The following is a 27,748-nucleotide window of genomic DNA, read 5'->3' as shown; positions in this document are numbered from 1 at the left end:
ATTTGGAAATGCCAAAAATGTACCATGGCTTCATTCAAACATAAATTACAATACTGTTGATCATGAATTCAGTTACAAAGAAGTAACAATAACATTAAATAAGGTGTCTTTCAATAGAAATACACACCAAGTACAATGATAACATTAACACCTTATGTGAATGGGGTGGATAGATTTGTAGAAACATAACTTTGTCTTTCCTCTGGGAGCCATGCTTTTGTATCTGCTAACTTAGCATTTGCAGGTACTTTATGGAATATAACTATAGTTACAGTGTCTTTTATAATAGTATGTTACAGAGTATAGTTCTTACCCTTGAATTGAAATTGAATTATGTTGTAGTTTCACTGGCTCTATCAAAACTTTTCAACGGTTCACCCATTCTTCTGTAAACCACGATATTTGCTTTCTGTTGCTTCTGTAAAAGATTACCACAAACTTAGTTGCTTGCATATGCCATCTTATTGATTGACAGTTTGATGGGCAGAAGTCCAAAATGAGATTTATGGGGCAAACAAAGTTATTCTCAGGATTGCTTTTCCTTCTAAATTGATCCCTTGCCTTTTCCAGTTTTATGGCTAATGTCTCACATCTCTGCAATCCCTGCTTCTATCAACACATAGTCGCTAACTCTTCTGCCTCAACACTGTAATTGAGGATGCAGTTTCTAGCACTATAAATTATTTGTCTCGCCTGCCAAAATCCATCTAAGTATAACACCACTCAAAAATGGAAGATGCTTTTCTTCCCATGCTGCAAGAATTGCTAAGTTCAACCTTGATACAGCACAAAGCTCTTCTCTGTGTGATGATTTTTCTGTTGTCTTTCTTTTTCTCTTCCCATTTCTAGTCCCAAGATCCAAGACAAACCATTCGTATGGCCAGGGAAGAATTCACACAGAAGATGACAGAGACTGTGGGTTGGGGCACAAAGGAAGAATTTGGAGAACTCTTCGACAAAGTGGATGTGGCCCGGGACGGCTTCGTTGACTGGGACAAGCTGATTTCATTTGTACTGCTATCGCTTTATGAGAGAGAAGAACGGACAAAGGCAACAGAGGTTCCCCAATGGAAGGATCTTGAATTCCTCCCAGGAAAGCACAAGGACACCATTCAGAAAGTAGTTTACTTAAAGAATTCAAGTCGTTATTTGACCATTAGCAAGGAAGGCTTACTAGGAATCTGGGGAGAGAACTTGAAGTTGCAGGAATCACTTCCTATCACGTCAGATGCTACCAAACTCAAACACCTCTGGGTGACAAGTTTGGTTTCTCTGGAAAATGTTAACAAGGTACAAAATCTTTATAAACACACTCTCTACTTATGAAAAAGATGAGAAAATTATGAGGGAAAGCCCCTGGCCAGTATCAAGTGCAACACCAGCAGTGACAGAGAACCACATTCATCTTTGGTGCCTCTCATCTTAGCTGGAGGGGATATAAGCAGAAGTACTTGTTTTCCAAAGCCCTTCACTTGGGTGTCTTAAAATGATATCACAGATAACGACTCATGTATTTTTCATTTCTTATCTGATTAATTGTCAATATTTTTAGGGATGGAGGGTGCTAGTGGATGTAGGATTGAAATGAGAAAAAAAGGGTGCTTGAATGCCTCTCGTGATAAAAGTCTTTTGTTTTGTTTTGATTTTAAAGTCCAATGTTAGAATTAAATACCTCTGTACTACCCATACTTCCATAACACTGCTAACGACTCTCAGAGATCTACATCTCATTTGGAAATTAGATTTGCGTGCTTGCTTTGTATAATAATTTCACTAAATCCACCATAAATATCCTTTGATTTTCTGCTTGGCTACTCTAGATAGCAGTGGCTTTTACAAGCAAAGAGATTTGTTTCTATGATCTACTGTCCAAAGAAGAATTTCCTTGTCAGTACAAACTGCAAGGCCTGAGAGGAACTCCCATATGCATGGATTACTGGCATAATCCTCTTGATCCCAAAGAATCCATCCTTTCTTTTGGGGATATAACTGGAAAGGTAAGTGAGGAGAAGATAAGATGGCACAATAAGGATTGAATCCTCAAACTGTGGCAAAAAGTAGAAAATGAAATGCCTCCAGTATCAGTTTCAATATTATAAGCTATGAGGCAATTCCCCGTAGACACAGGAGGGATGAGTGATATTACCATCCTTCCTTTTAGTGATAAAATACAAAACTTCATTATGATCTCCTGGTCTGCTTGTAACCACATTTCTCTAGTTTAAAAACTTACAAACTTTACATTATAAAATGATTAATGCATTAGATTCCAATATTAATAAATATTTACTTACTATTAAATGTCTGAACTAACTTCCCGTAGGCCTTTCAAGTTAATTGTTTTGATTTGGGGGAAGTCCATTATCAGACAGCCAAGAGAGTATTCATATTCTGTAGCACCTAACAAAGGAATCGAGGCATGAAAGATGGTAACGTTGAACCTGTGACATTGGACACAGCCATTTCTCCTCCTACCAAATTGCAGTTTAGATGAGAGGAATCATTACTTACTCAATGACACTGGAGTGAGCCGGACACTGAAGAGGCTTGAACGGTCAATTCTCTTTCATGATTGTGAAAGCTTCCATTCTTACTGTGGTCAATGGCAAGTCCTTTTTAAAATGAAAGCTGTGCTTGGAAACCCCTTCACCGACTGTGTAGTGGTTCGACTGTCACTGCCTGAATGCTTTAAGTAATATTGGAGAAAACCTCCCTAACTCACGGTCCCTTTCTTGTTAACCATAAAGGACGCGGAACTGTTGGATAGCACTTACACTGCATATGTTTGTTTCTCTCTCAATGATTCAAGGTCCAAGCGATTGCTTTCACAGCAGCCATGATTTCCCTTTTCGAACGGCCTGCTAATGCCTGTGATGATGAAGAAGCAACAATGACCATCGACTGGGCAGAACTGCTCTCTGGATGTCACAGATGTTGTCACATCTCACAGCACACACTTCATCATGGAGACTGGGTCAGGCAAGGTACTGAATTTGAGCAGTCATACGAGCAACCATCATTTTCAACTTCCTCATTTATATTCTTTAATGAAAATGGTTCACACAGACTGTTTAATTCTAGAAACCAATAATTGGTTCTCTGGAGGTTTGGGCCTAGACTCACTTTATCCCCTGAATGCTGACAGGAATTACTTCTTTTCTTTCCTCCTAAAATTTATGCTTGATTCAAAGAATTCAGATGAACTATGCACTCAGAAATCTCAAAAGACAGAGGAAAGTTGTCATAGAATCTATTCAGTTTCAGTTCCACTCTGATCCTACCCTGTGTCAGTTATCCACATGCTGCTCAGTAAAGAATTTAATAAATTCCTCAAAAGGGCTTCTTTTCTTTCCCCCGTTTTTGTATTCTTATGAGAAACACAGTTTGACTGTCTTCATATGTAATTTTTTTCTTTTTCTTTCTTTTTTACCTTTTATTTAATTTTACTGACAATTTGTTCTATATATTTTAGACATTATTTTTATTAAGTAGACATGTACTTTTAATTTTTTAAATATATTTTATAAGAAAGCCCACTGTGCTTGCTAGTCTTATGTCAACTTGACACACAAACTAGAATTATCTGAAAGGAGAGAACCTTGACAAAATGTCTCCATAAGATCCAGCTGTAAGGCATTTTCTTAATTAGTGATTGATGGGAGAAGGCCCAGCCCACTGTGGGTAGTGCCATCCCTGGGCTGGTGATCCTGAGTTCTAAAAGACAGCCAGGAGGAGTAAGCCAGTAAGTAGCACCCCTCCATGGCCTCTGCATCAGCTTCTGCTTCCAGGTTCTTGCCTTGTGTAGCTGGAGAGTTTTCTCCGGGTCCCACCAAGCCCCAGCATTCCAACAGCCCACTTATAAAATAAACACACAGACGCTTATATTATTTAAACTGTTTGGCCTAACAGCTCAGGCTTCAAGCTGTCTAGTACTTACATCTTAAATTAATCCATTTCTATAAATCTATACCTTGCCATGTGGCTCGTGGCTTACCGGCATCTTCACATGCTGCTCTCACGGCAGCGGCTGGCAGTGTCTCCCCACCTCAGCCTTCCACTTCCCAGAATTCTCTTCTCTGCTTGTCCTGCCTATACTTCCTGCCTGACCATTGACCAATCAGCATTTTATTTATACAGAGTGATATCCACAACTTTTCTTTTTTTAAAAAAGGAACGTTTTAACTTTCATATAGTAAAATTACATATGACAATACAGTTATCTAGCAAGAATTATAGTTACAATATCTAGTCTATTTATAATATCTAGTCTATTTGTATTTGGCAAAATTAAAGAAGATATCCTATCTCTCCTATATTTGTGAGTCTAAGGTTTCATATCTAACTTATCTTTTATCATAACTGAGGAAAAATCTAGTCTTCAACTACATCAAAGACCTCAGAAGGATATAATACTACCTGAGAAATGGGAGAAGGATGTAAGCAACTTTTGAGCAGAAACAAACATTTAGGAAGACTTATAAAATTTTTTAGATGATATACCCATATGCCATTTCACTCTGTTTCCTGGGATAGATGATTTGTCCCTTTTCTTCAGTTGTCTCATTTGTCCAGTGTTCTTCAGATTCCTTAACCTTCATTCTCCTAAAAGACAAAAACAAAAACCTTTCCCCAAGACTAATTTTGGGGATGTTCCTTTTTGGCAAGTTATTATCTGATTAAATGAAAAGGCATGTGTTACTGGTATAAGTTAATTTAAATTGGATGTTCATGCTGATTGATGAACTATCACCTCCTCAAATTAAGAGGTCTCTCTTGTTCTAATCGAACCTTTATCAATTTTGATGGTACCCACAGCTATGTTTGAGTTCCTGTCCTGACTTCCTTTGATGATGAACTGCAATATGGAAGTATAAGCCAAGTAAATCCTTTCCTTCTCAACTTGCTTTTTGGTTCTGGTGTTTTGTCACAGCAATAGAAACCCTAAGAAAATCACTTCATACTCATTTTTTTTTCTGTTTGCTTTCTTTCTTAAGAGAAAGTGTCATTACACAGGGCAGGCTGGGACTAGACATGTGGTTCTTCTTTTCCTGCCTTCAAATTATAGATAAGGCTCTCTTTGTCTCTGTTGTCTCTGTCTCTATCTCTCTCTCTTCCTCCCTCTCTCTCCCTCCCCCCTCCTTTTTTACCTCACTTTTCCAATTTGATATAATGTCTAAGTTCTTCTTGTCTAGAGTGCATGTGTAGTAGTTCTTTGTGATAGGATTATTTTACAAATCAGCATTTATAGAATACTAGTACTTTCCTAAAACTCAACCATTAATACCATTAATGAGTTAATGATTTCATAAGTACTTTATTTCTTACAAAATGAATATGATGATTCAGAAGCAAAGTGCATAATATCTGTTCTGATATAAAGGAACATGGTGATATTTCTCATGTCAAAAATACCACATTAATGAAAATCTACTCAAAAGAATAGAAATTAGAAATTCCATTGACTTGAATAATATCTAATGAAATTAATATTACCATTCAACTTTTAACATAATCTAAAGGAGGGATGGTCAAGTGTACCAACTGTTGGCTTCTCCAGCAGCTTTATAAGCTTCAGATCACATGTTGTTGTAACTGATCTTCTACCATGTGGCCCCAACTCAAGTTCTATACAAGTGATACTATATTATGACTTTTTTCAGTATGAATTATATGTTTGGTACATTCTATCCATTCTTTGATTTTGGCAGGATATTAGTTGGTGAAAAACAAAACTGGACATTTCCTGATCATGTCCTATTATGACAGGCACAAAATTATGTGTCAAATTTTTGTTTTACCAAAATAAGGATCAAGGTACTAGAGATGAACTGAAGGAAGTTATCGGAGCTGTGTTTGAGTTAAGTGCTATATGTTTATAGATAAATGAAAGAATAAATCATAAAAATAAAACAGTAAGTTCTGAAATCTAGTGTAGTGGGTCTTTGAAGTTTAGTGTATTATTTGGATTCCATTATTTCACAGTAACATGGATAAATAAGAGTTAACCTGTAGTATGAAGTTTAGTGTATTATTTGAGTTCCATTGTTTTATAGTAACATGGGCAAATAAGAAGTAGCCTGTAGTATGATCTTTTTGAAGAGGCTGAGGTTATATCAAGTAAGAGTTTCTGCAGATGAGTGATGTTCAAATGTTTTCTTCCTACTCAAGATCTACTGCAAATTCTACCTCAATTTCATTTAAGCATCTTTAAAATAAACCACTGTTAATAGCACAGGACCTTGTTCGTGAGTCATTTGTCTCTTTGTTTGCAATATGAGATTGTTCTTCAGGTCAGGGTAAATTTGCTCCTCATCATATTTTCATCATATCATTCTAATCTGTTGATAAAAAATATGGAAATAAGTCAGAGTGAAGTTTGTATCTAAGACCTAAGAAATCCTGTGTGAGAATATGCCTCCTAAAATCACTGTAAACTAGGAACTAGCTACAGAAAAAGTTTATGTATGTATGTATATATATATACATATATATATGTACATATACACGCAGACACATCCAAATAATGGCTGTTTTCACACTGAAGAGACTGATGTTTGGTAGCTTGTCAGTTCAGGAGGCCCAATGTCTCAGTACTTTTTGTCTGGTGCAGAGGATTCCTGGAGAGCTAGTGGTGTTTAGTTCAGGGTTCAAATGTCAGTGAACAGCAGCAACAGTAAAATGGCAGCAATAGGTGAGATGAACTCACCAACACATAGTTAAACTCTCAGTGAGATATAAAGACAAACAAGTAAAGCAGGATCTTTCCCTGGGTTCTCCTTATATTTAGTGGCCACCCACATTCAGGGTGGGTCTTTCTATTTCAGCAAATGTGATAAGGAAAATCCCTCACAGGCCTGCCTAGAAATCATTCTAATTTAGATAAGCATTCACAGATATGTCTAGAGGCTTATATTAAGGGTATTCTGGGTCCTGTCAAGTTGCTAATCAGTATTAAACATCAAATATCTATCTATCTATCTATCTATCTATCTATCTATCTATCTATCTATCTTTATCATGTATCATTATCTATCTATCTACCTATCATCTATCTCTGTAAATATATTTATGTATAATCTAACCATGCATAGCTACTCAGTACTAAGGCAAGGGAATCATGATTGCCTGAGCTTTAGAGTGAACTGAAAGCTAGGTTGGGAACTTTCTGAGACTCTATCACAAAATTAAATTGAAAAGAAGGCTGGGTATATAGTTCAGTGGTAAGATAGTTACTTCACTTACATGAGGCCCTAGTGCATGTGGGTATTCACACACAAACAAATACACACATACACACACACACAGAAACAATATCTCATGCATATAGGCACACAATTTATCTCACACACAAGCACACATACGTGAACACACATACACACACATGAGCAATTTAAAATTCTTTCCTTATTCAGTTTCTAGGTTTAAAACTCAACTGCCTGTAAACATGGAACTACTTAACTCTTAACCATTGGAAAGGGATCTTCTGAGATGTAGCAACGGACGTAAGCTTAAATATGACTTTCTGTTGTCTAAAGCTCTAAGTACTAAGTACTTAGTACTTAGCTCCCTGGGGTTTGCAGCAGTCATGGACAATGTTCACTGATTCCCAAGACATGCTCTGCTTGTGACGGCTGCGTGGATTTGATATCCAGCACTGCTGCAGTATGGATCGATATTCTTACAATTTCTCAGGCATATATTCAGTCATTTTCTTCTTAGGATAAGAGACTATACAAGTGCAGATAGAAACACAACTACAGAAATACATATTTAGCAAAACTAAGGGTAAAATACCTGTTACATTGAAATGTCAGAGGGGAAATTCAGTTTTAGCTATAAGGATGTTAACATATGCTTTAAACAGGAGTTAAGATTTAGTATTAAAATTTTGAAGGAGAAAATAGTTTCATCTTGTCTGAGTGGTTCTATATCATTTAATAAAAAATAATTGCATTCTGAAATGACTACAAAATGAATGTAGATATTTAGGGCAGTAGTGGAGAGACTGTCCTGAATCTCAGAGAATTTCCTTTTTAGGAATGGTCTTCTATAGGCATGCTTCAGAGGTTATTGTCTGAGAATGTAGCTATTAAGGAAACATGAGCCAGGTGTGGTGGTGCATGTCTTTAATTCTGAGATTCAATTTCTGAGGAAAGATTGTATGTCTAATGTAAGCCTGGGATACACAGACATTTCAAGTTCACCCTGAGCCATAGAGCATGATCTTGTTTGAAACAAACAAACAACTAGTTGGGCTGTCACTTAGTCATTAGTTCTTGCCTAGAAAATATTGCTAAAACAAAAACCGTAGGCTTTATTCACACCAAAATGTATTCTTCCACTTTGGGTCATAAACAGAAGGTGATAACCACCAGCTTACGATGATAACTAAATCATAATTGTTGCAGTAATTAATAGAGCTGGTGCCAGAGAATTTAAGCCCAGACACCAGGTTGTGATTCCTTAGGGAGTCTTCATAATTGATGAGAATTAAGCTAGCAAGAGAAGCTGAATCTAGGGACTTGTGCCTGTGTTGCTCTGCTTCCCAGAACTGAAATCCCTTCCAGGTAAAGGAGGTTGCATCACTGAGTAGCTAGACCATGCTGTCCTTTTTGCCAGGAGTCATACTGTGTTTAAGGCAGTAGAAATTAGCTCTGCTAGCTGGTGACCTGTGTCTGAAGAAAACACTCTCTTCCTTCAGCCTGCTTGTATTATACACACACTTCTGCCTGACATTCTGGAAATCATGGAAATTTCTTATTTTAAAAGGTGCTTAGCAGTATAGATTTTGGTTTTTAAAAACACATTTTGACTTTTAATCATCATGTAGACATTTGTTTCTCATATTTCCTTTTGACATGATTGTTGCTTGAAGTATGAATAGCCCTGTGGGTAAAGGGGGAAAGCCTTAGGGAATGGGACTCCAAGGTATGACAAAAGAACTGAAAATGACACCACTTTATGAAGAAAAAAAAACCCAAAAAACATTTAAAACTGTCAGGATAACTTAATGTGTTTAGTCACATGACTCAGAATGAAAGCCTGAACCCTGTAAGAATTCTGGGTTAAGAATAACCCAGGTTTCTGCACTAATTCAGGGTCTGTTCCAAATGTAGAGTGGTGGATTCTGTCTTATCTTAAGGGCATTCAATAGCGTTCCCTCACTTTGGGATATTGCTTTTCATTTTCAAATCACTTTCTCACATTAACGAATTGCTACTTTGGGGATGTAAAGATTATGTCCTTAATTATGTCACCAGCCTACAACAGCATCCAAGCCTAAGAAGTGGGCATACCCTCTCTGTGCCCTCTCTTTCCACACTCTCTCCTTCCATATTCTCCCCCCTCTGCACAGTCTCTCTCTCTCTCTCTCTCTCTCTCTCTCTCTCTCTCTCTCTCTCTCTCTCTCTCTCTCAATAAAGCTCTAGAAAGGTAACCATGGCTGGTGATTCTTCCGCCACTGCAGCATCCAGTAGTTGGCATGGCCGCTGTGGGCGGCAGCCAGCCACGAGCGCTGCCACTTAACCAACATTTGGTGCTGTTCAGACTCAGATAGACCACCAAGGACCTGCTGGGACCCCTGCCACTTGCCACCTCCTCCCCTATCCAGTGAGACCGCGAGACTGTGAGTGTGTGCGCATCCCTCGCCTCTGCTGGACCCCTACACAGCTACCACTACTGCTACCACCATGATTCTTTACCACAGTGAGTGAGTGAGTCTGCCATTCTCGCTGCTGTAGTTTGAGCTATATTCTTTGCAATGGACACCCCGGGGGTTGTCCTCGTGCTGTGCTGGCAATGGCAGGCAGATTTTCACTCCTGAGGAGGGGGTAAATGCTGTCTTGGGTCCACCATGGACCAACTTCCCATCCCTTGACGAAGAGGATGGGTAACTTGAGCTGATTCATAGATCTCTCTTCACTCACTCCTCGGGGACGCCCGAGATTGGAGTCTGATCCTGGTTTGTTATTTTAATTTTTTATTTTTCTCTTGGCTTCAGCCATGGGACAAAGGGGCAGATACATTTACTACTTACATTGGCGGATGGGGCAGGTACTGGTAAATCTGGCCCCATAACAGCTTTGCGGAAACTTCTGCCAGTGAATGGGCAAATAAAAGAGTTACTTTATCCCCAAGCTTTCTGCTAAAGCTCTAATCCCTTCTCCCTCCCCATTTCTGCCTCTGCCACATGCAACCTTTTCTGTCTGACTTCTGCCGGCAGTGGGCGGACTCAAATGGGTGGGCTTGGGCAGCTTCTATGACTCTCGCCCTAACTCACCTTAACTCCACCCACTCATTCTCAAACTGCCTTGAGACACACAGACTGATCTGGAAGTGGCTAAGATCCATACAAATAAGTTAAGAGTAGTCAAAAATCAGCTTATAGCCTCAGACAAGTCTTCCAAAAGATCGGTTTATAGTCTGCCTCCTGGCAGATCTTCTAAAAGCTGTCTTTAAGCCATCAATCATCAGGAAAAAAAATTCAGGACACAGAGCAAAATCCGTCTCTTGTTCCCCAGACCTCCCCAACTAAAACTTGAGCATCTAGAGCGCAAGGCTCCTGATCCCACAGGCAAAAGAGTCATCTGTGGCATTTAAGGTTTGCCAGGGAAGAGATAAAAGCCCCAAAACAAGATTTCCAAGTGTTGGCACTCACTGACTCCCAAAAGCTGCTGGGTCCCTGTTTTAAGTGAGGAAAAGGCCACGGCCAGGCCATCAACAGCCTTGTTAAAAGTGCCACCTATAATGACAACCAGTCAGCTGACTGCCCCCAGGTGCCAAGACGCATGGGTACATCAAGCTAAGACCTCCAGCAGACCTAGGCTTGGCTACAGACATGGCAGGGAACCCAGAATGCATCAGGGAAGCGATCTGTTTCTGTCCTTCTGGACACCAGAACCACTGACTCAGTCCTGGGAGTTTTGGGATGCCATCTCTCCTTTATTGTCAGGTACAGAGGACAGCCTTACCCACCTCACCAGATTTAATTGCACTTTCAGAGGTACTTAATGAAAAAAGATTTCCAGCTAATAAGAGCTCATTGCCTCACTCCAGATCTACTGCCTGTTTCTCACGTGCATACAGACAGGGCCCTGATCTTTGCCTTGTCCCTAGTTCCAAAATAAATAAATAAATAAATTCTCATGCACCATAAGCTTTTCTCTTCCCAGTTCCCTGTTCCAACTCACTGTTCAGCTAACGGTACAGAACCACCATAGAACCGGGAGCCAGAGATCATCAAGTAAGAATTGTAACAGCTAAAAGATATTTACACCCCCAGACCCAAAAGCATCTGGGTGCTACAAAAAGACTTTAATGTAAACATCCATTACTGTGAGATGCTTTTAACAATTGTTCGCCTGTCTCCTGGATGCCAAACTAGTAGGAAACAGGTGCTTTAAAATAATCTGTCTCTAATAAAGCTTAACATGTTTCAAAGTTCATCTGGACAGGCTGGATCTACCAACATAAAATAATGATTCTTTTCTCTCTAAGCTTTTTTCTATGTCACCAGCATCTTGTCAGACAGAAGGTTCCCAGCCACAGCCAAGAGGGATACATGTCTCCATAGCAAACGAATGGCAAACAGTATCCCACAACACCTATCTATCTTGGAAGACTCCCCTTTTGAGAGAACGACGCTCCTATTCCCATCTACCTGCTTTTTTTTTTTTAATAATAAGCGAAAGTCTGGGATGTAAGCATTATGCCCTTAATTACGTCACCAACCTGCGACTGCGTCCCAGCCTAAAAAAAGGGCGTGCCCTCTCTTTCCGCACTCTCTCCTTCCATATTCTCCTCCCTCCATGTGATCTCTCTCTCTCTTTCCCTCCCTCTCTCCCTCTCTCCCTCTCTCTCTCAATAAAGCTCTAGAAAGGTAACCATGGCTCGTGATTCTTCCGCCACAGCAGCATCCAGTAGTGGGCCACCGCTTAACCAACAGGGGGGTCATTTTGACAGTACCCAGATAAGGACAAATGGCAAGTTCCCTTGATGCCTTCTTATTGTGTCTTTAATTTTTATTTAAATGGTTTTATTTATTTATTAATTAATATTATTATTTTTGTTTTGTTTTGTTTTTTGATTTTTTTTCCTTCTCCCTGTCTCTTTCATCAGCTTTATATTCACAGACCACACAGGAGAGTTACATAAGTCTAATTTTAAATTAGCCTAATTTTTCAACTCCAGTTGAGAATGAAAACAATTGGACAGCAAGAGGGTAAACATTTGTTAAAAGAAATTTGATAATGGGTAAATCTAAGTCAGCCATATCCCTAGTTCATTCCCACGGCATCATTGCATTTAGATGGGAAGCGCTCATTTTTCCCTTCATTTGTTTGACTGACGGTGTCATGAGAATTTGACTCCACAGACATGTTAAATGAATGACAGCCAGCGGCACACTTAGACAGTAGTTCCAGCAACTAAATCCCTTAACAAGAATTCAATATAAAACTGAATAAACATTTTTAAGATTTTAAAATTTTATTTATATTTTGAATATGTGAGTATCCTGCCTGCATGTATGTATATGTACTTCGAGTGTGCCTGGTGCCTCAGAGGCTAAAAGAAGATATTGGATGCCTGGAAAAGGAGTTACAAATGCTTTAAACTGCCATGTGGATGTTGGTAACAAAATCTTGGTCCTCTGCAATAGCACCAAATGTTCTTAATCATGGAGCCATCTCTCTAACTCCCTTATTTTCATATTTAATGGGAAATAAAGTCAATATCTGAGACATTCCCCATTGTTTCATATCCACTGAAGAGAGCAGAGTGGTGAGGGACTCCTGCCTAACGGCAGAACGTGAGACAATCACGAAAATCTTCAGATACTACATTCTTTTTTTTTTTTTTTTTGAGACAGGGTTTCTCTGTGTAGCTTTGCGCCTTTCCTGGAGCTCACTCTGTAGCCCCGGCTGGCCTCGAACTCACAGAGATCTGCCTGGCTCTGCCTCCCGAGTGCTGGGATTAAAGGCGTGCGCCACCACCGCCCGGCTTATTTGTATGTTTTTAATTGAAATAGAATTACAACACTTTGCCCTTCTTTTCTTTTCTCCAGCCCCTCCCAGATATTCTTTCTCAACTTCCCCATTCCTCTCTACTCAAGTTGTACACACACACACACACACACACACACACACACACACACACACACCCTGATGTCAAAAATTAAAAAGGAGGCTTTCATGTTCTTTTAAATCCCTGTGTTGCAAAGTAGTGTGGAACTGTTGAAAGTTAATATCTTACTGGACCAATAAGTAAATATAATAATAAAAAACCAAAGTTTGTCTTTTATTCTTAAAATGTTACATAAAATTAAAATATTTTCTAATTTTCAAACTCACCAGGAGTGTGAAAAACAAATAATTAATTTGTCCAGCTCATCTTATTCTATAGCTTAATGTGCTAGAGAGGTGTTCTTTCTTTTAATTTTATTTTTATCACAGTGTATTATTATCCCTACTACAATTAAAGAAGTGAGGAAAACATTTTTCTTTTTTAGGCAACTTGGTTTTAAAGAAATGGCACTGTGGCTCTTCTCTCATCTTTTACTCACGTCTCCCCCCAGAGCTCTATAGTTCTATAATTTAATGAGAAACAAGTTACATCTTGATTTCGATGTGAGATGCGGATTGCTGAAGCTCCAGTATGTGACCTTGCTGACCCACAAATGTCACCCAGTAAGCTGCACATTTAAGTCTTAGAACAGTAATTTGAACACTAGAGCGGGATAAAGTTCTGTGCCTTACATGTCCCCCAAACCAACCGGGGGTACAGGGGAACATGTGACAAAGTAATTTTCCGGATAGGAAACTTTGCTCTATTATAATCACGTTACGGAATTTCTGAGGACTTGATGATATGGTTATAGTGCAATGGTTTGTATTTTTGGATCTTACAATATTGATTTTAACTGTCATGCTATAATAATCTTAAACATTTTCCATAAACAAAAGGAATATATTAAGTGAGTCCCTGAATGGCACTTCACACCTGCAGAATTTGTTCTTCTGATATATCTAGAAAAATTACCATCATGTAGCAGGTGAAATGCCCTTGAAATTATTCTCTAACGAAGCTCAAAGCATTCACCTTTACATGAACTGCTTATTCCTTTAGGCCTCCCTCTCTCTCTTCCTCCCTCCCTTTCTACCTTCCCACTTCTCTCCATCAGTATCTCTTTTTTTTCTTTCACAAGAAAGAAATACAGTGGATGACAGAAAAGGATGGAGATATCCAGGAAGATAAAGGACGATGGTTCTCGTAGGGACTCAGGAGTAACATGAAGGAGTCAGGAAAGGGAAGACTGAAGTTCAAGTGGAGATTTGTTTGAGAGTGAGGCCACAGGGAACAGAAATGTAGCCTATAGTAAAAATCGTCCCAGATGTGGTCCCGGCATATGTGTAGCAGTGTGGCTGAATGCAAAGGAAGAATACAATAGAAGAGAAAAGGAGAACTCACAGTCAGTTCACTCTCTTCTCCATTTGCAATTTGCCATATAACCTGGAGCAAATTGAGTTTTGGAATGTCTATTTCCTCATTAGCAAACTTCAAATAACTTACACAATGAAGATTATGATAGACCAAGAGCTCCAGGCATGCTGCCTGGTACATGAGAAGGGTTCAGCAAATTACCTTCATCATTATAAAAATAATCCATAAGGCAAGGAAAATTAATAATAGAGGATGAGTTAGAAACAGACTGGAAACATGGACCCTCTTTTTCAGTAGTATCTCTTCTGTGTCATGACATTTCATATCGAGTTATTCTATGTACCAGAGGGTGCTTCCCTTTCCAAAATCCTCTTCTGCATCTTGGCTTCTGTTTGTCTTGGAGAAATTGTGTTCAGTTCAACATCAAAATCTGATTAAATTTATTTGCATTAAAGAAGTAAAAGCTAAAATGCAGTATCTATTTTGTGCTTTGATAGATAAAACTAATTAGTAAAAGAAACGTTATGAATCACCCGAGGGATGTCAGGTATGATAGTACACACTTGTAATCTCAGCTCTTGGGAGTCTCAGATGCTAGTGTGGTGAGTTAGAGTCCAGACTGGGCCATATAGTGAGTTCCAGGACAACCTGAGGTACCCATCAAAACCCTTTTTGAAAATAAAAAATGAAGAGCCACATAAAAAAGCAGGTGTGGAATTTTCTTCTAATCCAACATTACCTTGTGCTCAGAGGTTCATTGCCTGAATTTCTCAGCTCTATCATGTATGAATCATGGTGGGGAGATTCTTAACACTCTGGTATCTTATACAAAAATTTGTCTCTGTGCACAGCTTTCTGATGGAATCTATGGTTTTTATGAGATTTTAAATAAATATTTGCTCTCTGAAATTTAAGAACTGTTGATTGGTCCTTTAGAGTATGAAGTAATGTCTACACAGAATTCTTTCCAGCATCTTGTTATTTTACATGTGGTCCTTAGTGAGTATAAAGCATCATCATCAAGTACTATGTGAGTGATGCCCAATCTTAGGCTTGCACAGTGAGAATCTGCATTTTCACTCTAATCTCCCAGGGACTCCTTTGCATGCTACAACATGAGATGTCCCCATTGTCACGGAGTCTGGCTCAGCAGACAGGTTGTATTCTGGCTCTGCCAGAGTCTAGCATTGAGCTTGGATCTGTAATATTCCATGATATGCACCATTACTCTGATCAGAGGATTAATACCAGAACTCCAGACCCAACTTTGAAATAGTCATTTTCTGTCTTTAGCCTTATAATTAAACTTGTTTTGGTGGTTTTTCTTTTTCATTTTTCTTCATCTGTAAAATTAGACGATAGGTTGAATTTCTGTGGGCTCAAAATTTTGGAATTTATATTTTTCCATTCTCCCATCTCAGAGATGGCATCACAGGTATGCAATGTCATGCAGTTTCCCTTGGGGGATTCTTAATTTTTAAATTAAAAAATAATTATATGTAGGTTTGTGTATCTGGAGTAGGTAGGGTGCACATGGGTACAGTTGCCCAAGTAGATGAGAAGAGGGTGTCAGATCCCATGGATCTGGAGTCTTGGTGAGCCACTAGACTTGGATGATGGGAACTAAGCTCAAGTTCTCCACAAGAGCAGTAGGTACAGTTAACTGATGAGCCCTACCTGTAGATGATACTTAAATGTTCTTTTGCTAAGTGTACATAACAGTTGATGCACATAAGAAGTTCCTCATTTTAATTTTGCTCCTTTAATATCAGTGAGGTGTTTTGTCCCCTCATCAATAAAATTCTGTCATCAATAGATTGTGAAATGTCTTCAAAACACTGACTCATACACGATGTTTTTCTTTTTACTCATCCATGTACTATTCAATATAGCAATTTACTATGGGATAAGATATTGTCTAATTATTTGACTTACATGTCCCTTTTCCTCAGCTCAGAAACACATGTATAAGGTACAGAGTGAATCTAGTTCTTCAGTCTCTTCATCACATCACAGGTGTAAGCAAATAGCAAGTAATTCTGAAGACTAGATGACATCCTTTGGGAAGGGATATCTGTAGGTAGCACTCTAAATAGTTTCAATCTCATTAAATATAAATTGGTCATGTGAGATATTTATTTCCTGGGAAGATAGATATGAAATATATTAAATCAAGCCATTCTCATGTCAATATCAGCCCCTGAATCAATAAATTCTAGCTGCTTTCAGAAGTAATTAACTCAATCGAACAGGTTAGATAGAAAGGACTGTACTAGTGATGGTTCAGCTTCCTTGCCTTTAGTAATCATTTGGAAATTTGTTTATATGCATTTATATAAGCCCATATTCTGAATATCTTATAAATAATAGATATTTATTTTTATAGTTCTGAAGGTTGTAAAAAGTTCTGTGATTACACTGTTGGTAGACATGGTTTCTGGAGAATGGCACTTCTTGAATTATAAATGCTATCTTCTCTCTGTGTCCTCTCAGAATAAAAGGAACAAACAAACTCCCTTATATCTCTTATATGAGGACATGAATCCCAGTTCCAAGGTTGTAATTCCCTATTCACCACCCAAGGTGAACCCTGCCTATTATTACCCTGAAAGGTAGGATTCAATGTATTAATTTGAGAGGCTACACATACTTAACCATAGCAATACATGCTGAGGGTTTTGAAGACTGAGTTTTCACATCTTTGAAAACAATTATTTTTATATTCATTTCTTTGTGTGTGACTCTGTGAGTGAATATGCATGGTCTGTGAGTGCACTGTGGCATGAATGTGGCGTCATGCGGGTTCTGGTATCAGGTTCAGGTCATCAGATGTAGAATCAAGCACCTTGACCTGGATTTAGCTGTCTCGCTAGCCCTTAAGTTCCTTTCAGTTTAGCTAGAGAGTAAGTATATTGAGTCAAGTATAACCAGTAGTACACTGCTTGAAGTGAGCAATAGAACAAAAACTCCTACAGTGACAGAGGATATGCATGCCTGTGTCACAGATTAAAAAATTAAATACATATATAATTCATAGGAAAGTAAGCAGAGTAAGTCTTGACACTTTTGCTCCAGGTACACAAAAGGCACATTTGTGCCTGCACATGGATGTTTTAGAGAAGAAACCCAGGTGTAGAGAACCTGAGCCTTTTATATGGGCACAGGACATGCATTTCCTTCTGCGCCTGAGAAAACTACTCTGGTTCTTCTGGATAACAGGCATGCCTGCCATTTCCTTGGAAGGGAGGCACTATCTCTGCATTCTAAGGCTGTTTGCAGTGCGCATGTCTTTGAAAAGATGATCTTGAGTAAAGGGCAGCCAGTGCTCAGTTTCATTAGATGTACAGAAATGTTCCTGGTCCACTGAGAATTGTCTTCCTAGTCTGCCTCACTTGATTCTACCTAGTAAGCAGCAAGTAGAAAAAAAATAAATAAAAGCACTTCTGTTTAATAAGTTTTACTCTATGCAAGTGACAAAATCCTTTGTATGAGGCAGGAATTTTATCTTGGTTTTAAGTCAGAAATCTTGCAATTTTGGATACAGGTAATTATAATATGAGCAAAAAGCAAGAGAAAACGTCTGTGTGAGTAGAAGGTATCATGTTTCATGCTGGTCAAGGAGCAGTTACTTGCCTTTGGGAGCTTGTGATTCTGATGAAAAACAAAGCCCATCATGATACACAGTGGCTGGGCCGGTATTACATAGGAAATAGGATTTTGCTCCACAACATCTGACACAGGGTCAGCCATCTTGATCTGAATCTTAGCTTCACTTGGGAATCAGACCAGGTCTGAGTCCTGGCCCATCTACTCTTAAACATTCTAGATTGGTCAAAATTTACATAAACAATTGTTTAACCGTGAGCTATAGCAAGCAGGTGCTTGCTAGTTCTTGTTTGTCTGTCTGCCTCAGGTCTGAGAGGAAGAGGAAAAAAGTAATGATCCCTTGTTCGTTTTCTATCTACAGAATACTCCAAGATTTTTGTGATGAGTGTTGTTTTCTACTCTATATTCCATAAAAGCAAACAAACAAAACTTAAGGTATTTCTAATGTAGAGGAAGGTCAGAATGGAGAATACGCTGTGGTTTCTTGCTATAAATTCTTTGATTGGAGGGAATGGGTGAGTGAGGTGTTCTGAGTCCTGGGATGTGTCATCGCACTCTGATATTAATTATTATATATTACTATATATTAATTAATATGTAATACCATTATATATTTAAATATTTCTATTTTGCTAATATAAAAAATTCAAGATTCTTTTCTTTTTTTTTCAGTTACTTACAATGCCTCTTTGGATGCTTTCATTTCCAGTACAACCAGCAGTACAAATACTGTGGTGCTGGCTTGGAGAGAGAAGTCAAAAAAACTCCTTAAAATGACATCTTTCAACATTGCCCAGGGCGTTCATGCTTTTGATTACCACTCCCGGCTCAATTTAATTGGTATGTAAAATAAATCATGATAACTATGAGGGCCTCATAAATTGTCTAGGATGCATATTTGTATGCAGGGAAGTACAGCACCTTGTTGCTTTATTGCCAGGGAGACCAACTTGAGCAGCTCACATTTTATTGCCTGAGAATGTTTGATAATGATGCATATGATGTGCGGTGCGTTTGAATTACACCGGGGTGAAATATGAGAAAGCACCCCGATGCTTTAATGAGTCTTTTTATTGGAATTGGTAGGGGTGGAAGATGATATAGGGAAAGAAGACAGTTTGTACAGCATCTGCTGTTCTGCAATCCTTCTAACACCGTCAAATGCTGCCCCCAAACAAATACATCATTTTCATTACTCACACACATGTGAGCACACGCACATGCACACACCCAGCATATACACACCTGCACACACCAGTATAACTGCAAATCCTAGATACTTTTCAGACTACAGTTTCTAATAATTTTTGTGAATTTATAGGCTATCATAGCTTTAATTTATTAAGGAAGTATTTTTTGATACAAAAGGTACAGGAAATATAAACTTTTCCAGGTGTTGATCTTTTAAATGAAATACCTAGATATTCTGAAAGTTGATAATTTGATATATGGATATGTAAGTTCAAGCATTATAAAACTGACATGTAGATCTGTTATTGAACAATTAATAGAGCAGTTCTAAAGACCACATATGGCCTATGGTGTGGGTCATACAAATCCACATCCAATAGTTAGCATTCACAGGAAAAATGCTGGAGTTCGTTAAGGAAACAGACACTTAAAATAACCAATAATAACAACTGATATAAAGCATCTTAACGTAGGCCTGCTGAAAAGCCATGACTTCCACAAATACACTAGATACACCAGAGAAGGCTGGAGAGGTTGATGAACTAATTTGGCAAGGACCCAAATATCACTTCTTTAACTCACTGGCTGACTAGTTGTTTAATTTCTATACACTGATCTGTTTGGTCCTTGTAGCAGTGCTGGAAAACTTAAGTGCAGGTGCATAATCAGCTCAAGACCAAGAAACAACCAGAGAGTTAAATCGCATCCTGCATGCTCACATAGTACCTACCTTGCTCTTGAGATGGTTCTTGAATATAAAGGAGCCATGATCAAAAATGCCTATCCCACAATAAGCCAGGATGGAAGTATTGGTGATGCTTGGTGGCTTGTGCATGCTTGATTATTTAAACAGTGGTAAAAATAACATGTTCCTAATACTTTCATTTATTGACTTGTGAACATTTAGTTCTTTTTTTGACCCCAATACCTGTCATGCTGTCTAAATTTCTTGTGTCCCAGAAATAGGGAATTTTAGGGCTTGGAAGAGAAAATGTATTCTCTCCAAGGCAGGCTGTGGGTGGATTTCTAAATGAGATAATCTTTTCTGCTTCTAGCCTATGCAAATGCCTGCCTCAAGGTCAATGATTCTCAACCTGTGGGTCATGAGATCCTGCATATCAGATATGCACATTATGATTCATAATAGCAGCAAAATTAAAGTTATAAAGTGGCAAAGGAAAAATTTTATGGTTGGGGGTCACCATAGCACAAGGAACTATGTTAAAGGGTCAAAGCATTAGGCAAGTTGAGAGCTCAAGGTCAACCCACAATTTAGTTGGGCAATGACAAGATTTTTCTTCCTTCAAGACGGTACGTTAACGTTCACATGTGACAAACTAATTTCAAAGAGATAATTAAAAACATTTTATTTTCTTTTGAATTCTGATTAGCAACGGCTGGCATTGACAACAAAGTTTGCCTATGGAATCCTTATGTCCTCTCTAAGCCAGTAGGTGTGCTGTGGGGTCACTCAGCTAGTGTCATAGCAGTCCAGTTCTTTGCTGAGAGGAAACAGCTTTTCAGCTTTTCCAGAGACAAAGTAAGTAACTGGACAAATCTAATTTTTCCACCTGCATTCCCAATTCTTCAGGAAATCTCCACTGGGCTCTGAATCTCTCTGAGAGATGTCAGTCATTCATACAAACTGGCTAATCATAAAGTCTTGGGGAAATTTGCATTTGGAACAAGTATTGATTGATGGTTACTTCATAAGAATTCTGGGCAACTGGACAAAAAGCATTTCATTACATTTTTGTTCAAATCATGTATTCATAGGTTTACTTCTTTTTATTTGACACTCCATATGTCACATCTTAAGAGCATCCAAAGTTTTCATTCATTCTACATGGAAAAGAATAGATGCGGGGGCAAGAAATTGCTGTTTGGATAAAATAGTGAAAAGACACAGTTGACTAGTATCACTTTAATATTAAAGAGATTCATTAAATTATAAAATTAAGATAATTGAAAATATCAAGTATATGATACATTTCAATTAAATGTCTGTTTGATGATCTTGATGAAATTCTTTTATATATATTTGGAGATATTAGGGATCTGACTTAGAGCCTCCAACATGCTAAACACACAGTTTACCACTGAGTTATGTTCTCAGTCCTTGATGGGGCATTTTCAATATTGTGAAAAATGACCCAAGAATTATGTAGTCTAAATTGAATTATGAATATATTGTGGTATCTAATTAAGTAAATTATTTAATCTCTGAAAAGTTTGCCCCCTATGTATGGCATAATTTCCATTTTACATAATTCCAAACTTTAAAGATTCAGTCAAAGCTATGATAGATTGTTGTCTAGATGGATGGCTCAGTGGTTAAGAGGACAAAGGTTGCTCTTGCAGAGGACCAAGGTTGTGTTCCTTGCATCCTCATGGTTGGGTTCACAACCATCCAGAGCTCCAGTTTCAGAGGACTAATGCCCTCTTCTGACCTCTGCAGATACCAGACACACATGTAGTACAAGTGCATATGCACAGGCAAACACACACACACACACACACACACACACACACACACACACACACATATATATATAAATGATAAATTTAAAGATACTTGGTTATGAAGAGATAAGTGGATGATAAATGGAAATAGTCTCTGAGATTGAGAGAACTTTTGTTCTGTGTGAGAGGAATGTATCTGTGTTACAGGTGAAACTATTTTGAAACTGAGAAATTCATCTTCAAATCCTTAGCCATATCTGTCATCCTAATTCTTGTAACTAACTTTTCTTTTTACCTATCATATAAATTCTCTTTCCCCTTAACGTTACCACTCATCTGCCAGTTCTTGTTTATTCTATCACCATACTCTGTTCATCATCTTGCCTCTTCATCTCAGCTGTCCTTGTTCTAACTTTAAAAATACTTGTCTTTGCTGGGCGTGGTAGTGCATACTTTAAATCCCAGAGTTTAGGAGGCAGAGGCAGGTGGATCGTTCATTCAAGGTCGGTCTTGTCTACAGAGTGAATTCTAGCCAATCCAGGGACACATAGTGAGACGCAGTGTAAAAACGAAACAACAACAACAACAACAAAACAACCAAAGGAACCCCTATCTTTTTAACTCTAAAATACTACGAACATTGCTTACCATGCCTTCTTACTGCAGAAGAATTTCCTTCCATTCTGCTAACAAAGTAGTTTGCAAGAAAACAAACAAATTGATGAGTGAAAATCTTCAGTCTCTCATTTCTAGTCTCCATTTAATTGTCAACTCTGAAATTCTTAACTTTTCACACAAAGACCTACTTCAGTTGGCCAGCCTACTTCACTTCTTTCTCTTCTCATTTATTGATGTCACACTCAGGCTGTATTACCTTTTGGCCCTTACCACCATACAGTTTCCAGGCACTGCAACTCCACATTCTCCTGAAGTTTCCTTTCCTCTGTTACAATCTGATGGAGAGGTGTTTGTCAGCCTTCAGATCTTTTGGAGTCACTCATGTAAACGTGGGTGTTTCCTTCTGTGACTCCAAATGTGCTTCGTTAGAAAATTGTCATCATTAATTCCCTTCCTTGAGATGTTGGTATTTTTTTAAACCTGTACTGTCAGTATCTTCCACAAACCCTGACCTACTGTAGGGCTTATTCTGTGACTACATGTTTCCAGCTCCAAGTGAAGAACTATTGCTTTGGATATAAAGTAGCAAAGAAACTCAGAATGAGACCTCTTAGGATGCCCTCCTAGGTTTAGTTGTCTTACTTTTAGAGGTCTTTGAACACTTTGTTCTGACTTCCATTATTGAACACTCTGCACTGTGTTTCTGTATTTTGTCTTTATTTTGACTTGAAGGTAATGGTTATTTGTTAAATTTATTCTTATTGTTCCCAGGATCTAGTACATATTAATATTTTAAATGTGGTAGAAGATAATATATAAGTAGTATAACTCTTAAGTCAGTGTTAGTATTTTTGAAGTTAGGGACTGTATCTTTCTTGGATTGTGCCATACATGTGCAAGGCCCTCAATAAATTATAGTTAAGTGAATAAATCTGAACAAGACAAAAGTGAAACAAATATCAAATATTTCATCATTATGGAGCTCCATGAAAGGTTTTATAACCTTAAAGGCAAGTTCAAAACCATGTATTTTGAATCAGGATTGATTGCATACAGCTGTGATCAATATCAAGACTATCTGGCCCTTTTCCAAAGCAGTTTTGTCCTTCAATTTTCACTTTGGTCTCTAAACTGTTTCATCATTATAAAGCTTGTCATGCTGTCACTCAACGTTGGTTAGAATGCATTTCACTTTGATGAATGTATGAAAACCTTACTCCTTATGTCTACAGCAAACAGCAGGGTTTTCTGTTACTGGGCTAAGCCTCTGCTTTATTGTTGCAAAATTCTTTTGGATATTTTAGAGAACTGTAGTTAAACTAGAACCCCAGGGAAAATGAAACATCATATTGTTTTCTAACGGACCTTTGATTGGATTGTGCTACCATCAGTCGATTGATAAATTAGAGGATTTGTGGATCAAAAAAGTCAGATCTAAATAACTTCCTCACAATATGAGCTTCAATTTTAGTTCTTTCAGGGAGGTTGTTCTGTTGCCACTTTTCAAGGGAGGATGAAACAGTTTTATTCCTTTAAAACTTTGTATCATAATAAATTATCATAGTCCAATGAGTTTTATTTTGACCTCCTCCTAAGCTGCTGTTTTTAACATGTTAGTGACTGGTGGAAAGGTCCTGCTGGAAGCTGATCATCTGCTCATTTAAGAAAGAACTGTAAGGACAGGAAAAGGTTTCATTTTGGGGGGCTAAAATTCCACTAAGAAGGCTGGATTCAGCTCCTCTTTGCTCCTATCTGGTCTCTCATGAGATGCTAATCCTGATTTGGCCATCAGGATCATGTTAATTTTTAACTTAATCCTTTGTTTGAGGTTTTAATTTTTCCCAGATCCTGGCATCTACCCTCTAGAAATATAGTTGGCAAGAGAAACATTGAGGTTTTATGTTGACAACTAGACCTTACCTATTGGTCTTGACCCATTCAATTTCCATCTGTTCATCTAGCGGTAAAGGATTTTCATTTTGTTTCAATTGCACAAGGAAATGGCTTAAATCTCTCCTTTAAAAACTACAAATGGCCGGGCGGTGGTGGCGCACGCCTTTAATCCCAGCACTCGGGAGGCAGAGCCAGGCGAATCTCTGTGAGTTCAAGACCAGCCTGGGCTACCAAGTGAGTTCCAGGAGAGGCGCAAAGCTACACAGAGAAACCCTGTCTCGAAAAACCAAAAAAAATAAAAAAATAAAAATAAAAATAAAAACTACAAATGATGAAGATAGGTGGAGGGCAAAGTGGAAAACATCTTCTTTACCACTTCTCCTTCAAACCTCTTTCTCAGGAAATAATTATGAACACTTTATGTTCTTCTTACACAGTGCTGTTATGTACTTAATACATTGTTGCAGTTTGTTGTTATATGTTATTCTGTGTGTATGCGTAGATACAAGATGGTACTTGTTTATTGTATATATGTATATATATTTCACCATTATATTTTCCCAAACAAATTTCATAGAAAACATTTTTTTGAGAATACATACATATATATTTATATATATAATATTTTGTATGTATACTATATATATTCACTTTATGTCACTCTCTTTTCTTTCTCTTACCTTTCTATTTTATGGTATAGTTGGCAATGATTCCTTTATTTAATTATCAATTAATTTAAAAGGTATTGTTCCTAATTTATTTTTAGACCAGTAGTATTTGGTTTTACCATAGGTCTCTAGATATCTAGTCTCTGGTTCCTGGTTACCCAAGCAATGTTGGGTATGGGTTCCATCTCATGGAGTGGGCCTTAAGTCAAATCAGACATAGATTGGTTACTTCCATACTGAAGCATGAATCTAATTAGTCTTAACAATAAAAACCCAGAGTCAGTTATCAGGGTGAAAGCTGAAAGATCAGAGAAGCAGAGCAGCCAGCCACTAGGGACTTCTAACCTCTATGAAATCTCAGACAAAAATGCGGGGGTGGGGCTGGGGGACTGGGGATCCTATCTCTATGACTCCTTAGACTGACTGGGGGTTAAGATCCTGTCTCTGTCGGCCTTATTTTCCTGTCTCCACCTCCCAAGTACTGGGATCAAAGACATGAGATTCCAAGTGCCGAGATCAAAGGTGTGAGCCACCACTTCCCGGCCCTGTTTCTCTTTTAGACCCATTCAATCTGGTGTAGCCCAGGGTGGCCTTGAACTCCTGATCTTCCTGTTCCTTCTTCCCAAGTGCTGGGATTAAAAGTGTGTGCCACCACAGCCTAGCCTCTATGGTTAACTAGTAGTTACCTCTGATCTCTGATCTCCAGGCAAGCTTTATTTGTCAGAACACAAACAAAATATCACACAACATCACACAGTTTGTGCCACCATTGCCCTAACATATTTTGCAGGCAGGGCAGATTGTAAATCAAACGTTTTGTGTTTGGTTTGATGTTTATGTTTTTCTTCTGGTAGCCTGCAGAGTACCTTTCCATGTCATAGATACTAGAACATGGGGGTGAAGGTTGTATACAAGGCACCAGCTAGACATGTCCATATTCAATGAGTTGTGTGGTTGCTGTCTTTAGCAGTGGGGCCTTGCTGTCAGTTTGTGGAAAGCAATCTATTGCCTTGTCTAAATTCTGGGTTGTTTGGGGATTTCCATAGAAGCCCCTTGGCCAAAAACTCAATTGTACGAAGCCCAGTACAGGTACTGAAAGCTTCATTTGATGACAAGAGACATCCAGTTGGGGCTCTGTCTCCATAATTATTTGGAGACTTAGGCTCACTTTTATATATTATAGAAAGTTTCCACTGCACTAGGTTTCTGTACTGCCCCTCAAATGTCCTTCAATTCTAACTGTCTCTCCTCTCATTCCCTCCCTCCATCTCATCTCTTCCCACTCCCACCTGATTCTCCCATTCTTGACTCCCTCGCAAAGCCTTGGCTTTCAGTCCACCCATATTCCTCCCAGGGAGATCCATGAGTCCCCACTAGTCTCTTTATCTATGCCTAACCTGTCTGTGTCTATGGATTTTGTAGCTTGGTTAACATTTGTTTAATGGCACATACTTCGATATAAGTGAATACATGGCCTATTTATCTCTCTGGGTCTGGATTACCTCATTCAGGATGATTCTTTTCTAGTTGCATCTATTTACCTGCAAATTTCATAATGTCATTGTTTAAAGTGCTGAGTAATACTCCACTGTGAATGTACTGCATTTTCTTTATCCAGTCTTTTGTTGAGGGGCATCTAGGTTGTTTCTAATTATTGACTGTTATGAATAGAGCAGCAATTAACATGGTTCAGCAAGGATGGGGTGTCCTGGGGGTATATGCCCAAGAGTGGTGTAGCTGGATCGTGTGGTAGATCCATTCCCCTCTTCCCGAGAAACTGTCATATTGATGTCCATAGTGGCTGTCCAAGTTTGTCCTCCTACCAGTGGTGGGGTTGCTCCACATCCTCTCCAGCATGAACTATCACTTGTATTATTGACTTTAGCCATTCTGACAGGTGAAAGAAGGAATCTCATGGTAGTTTTGATTTTAATTTCCCTGATAGCTAGAGATGTTGAAAATTTCTTTAAGTGTTTCTTAGTCGTTTGAGTTTTCCAAACTGAGGATTCTCATTTTTAAATTTTAATAATCTTTGTTTTAATTGAAAACAGATTCTTCTCTTATACAATAATTCTAACCAAAGTATCCCCTCTCTCTATTCCTTCCAGCTCACCCCAACCTCCCTTCTCCTCCAGATCCACTCTACCTTCATTTCCTCTTTGGAAAAGAGCAGGCCTCCAAGAGACAATAGACAAATAGGACAAAACAAGACACAATAAGACAGGACAAAAGCCCTCCTATTGAGGCTGCACAAAGCAACGAAATAAGAGGAAGAGTCACAAGAGCAGGCAAGAGTCAGAGATACACCCATTCCCACTGTTAGGAGTCCCACAAAACACCAAGCTAACAGCTATAACATGTATACAGAGAACCTGGGGCAGACTAATGCAGGTCCCAAGCTTGCCACATCACTATCTGTTAGCCCATCTGAGCCCTGTTTAGTGGATTTTGTGGGCCCAATTCTCCTGGTGTCCTCCATCCCCTCTGACTCCTATAACCTTCCTTCCTCCTGTTTCATTGGTTTCCTTAATCACCATGGTGAGGACCTGATGGAGACCTCCAATTTAGACTCTCTCCATATAATACCTGACTGTGGGTCTCTGTACCTGCTTCCATCTGCTGCCAGAGGAAGCATCTCTGATGACGACTGGACAAGGCACCAGTCTATGAGTTACCAGGATATCATTAGGAATCATTCCTTTGGTTTTTTTTTTTCCGCTAGTCATGTTTGGGTCTACCCTCAGTCTCTTCTCAGTTTAGACCTGTACCCCATTTTTAAATTTGGGCTATTTTTTTTATATCAAGTGTATTGAGTTCTTTATGTATTTTGTATATGTATGTATTAAGATGTGTAGTTAGTAAACAATCTT

General features: G+C 38.5%; 1 protein-coding gene across 1 annotated transcript in view; it reads left to right on the top strand.

Moving 5' to 3' along the window:
• Window positions 1-876: 876 nt before the first annotated feature.
• Wdr49 (WD repeat domain 49) overlaps window positions 877-27,748 on the top strand; it is a 131,155-nt gene continuing 104,283 nt past the window's right edge. The window contains exons 1-5 of the mRNA XM_059264735.1: window positions 877-1,290; window positions 1,821-1,997; window positions 2,810-2,984; window positions 18,718-18,885; window positions 20,628-20,776. Of these exons, the coding sequence (XP_059120718.1) occupies window positions 877-1,290; window positions 1,821-1,997; window positions 2,810-2,984; window positions 18,718-18,885; window positions 20,628-20,776 (1,083 nt within the window). The remainder of the gene's footprint in view (window positions 1,291-1,820; window positions 1,998-2,809; window positions 2,985-18,717; window positions 18,886-20,627; window positions 20,777-27,748) is intronic.

The sequence above is a fragment of the Peromyscus eremicus genome, chromosome 6, assembly GCF_949786415.1.
Source record: "Peromyscus eremicus chromosome 6, PerEre_H2_v1, whole genome shotgun sequence".
NCBI lineage: Eukaryota > Metazoa > Chordata > Mammalia > Rodentia > Cricetidae > Peromyscus > Peromyscus eremicus.
This window is presented reverse-complemented; position numbering and strand designations above follow the sequence as displayed.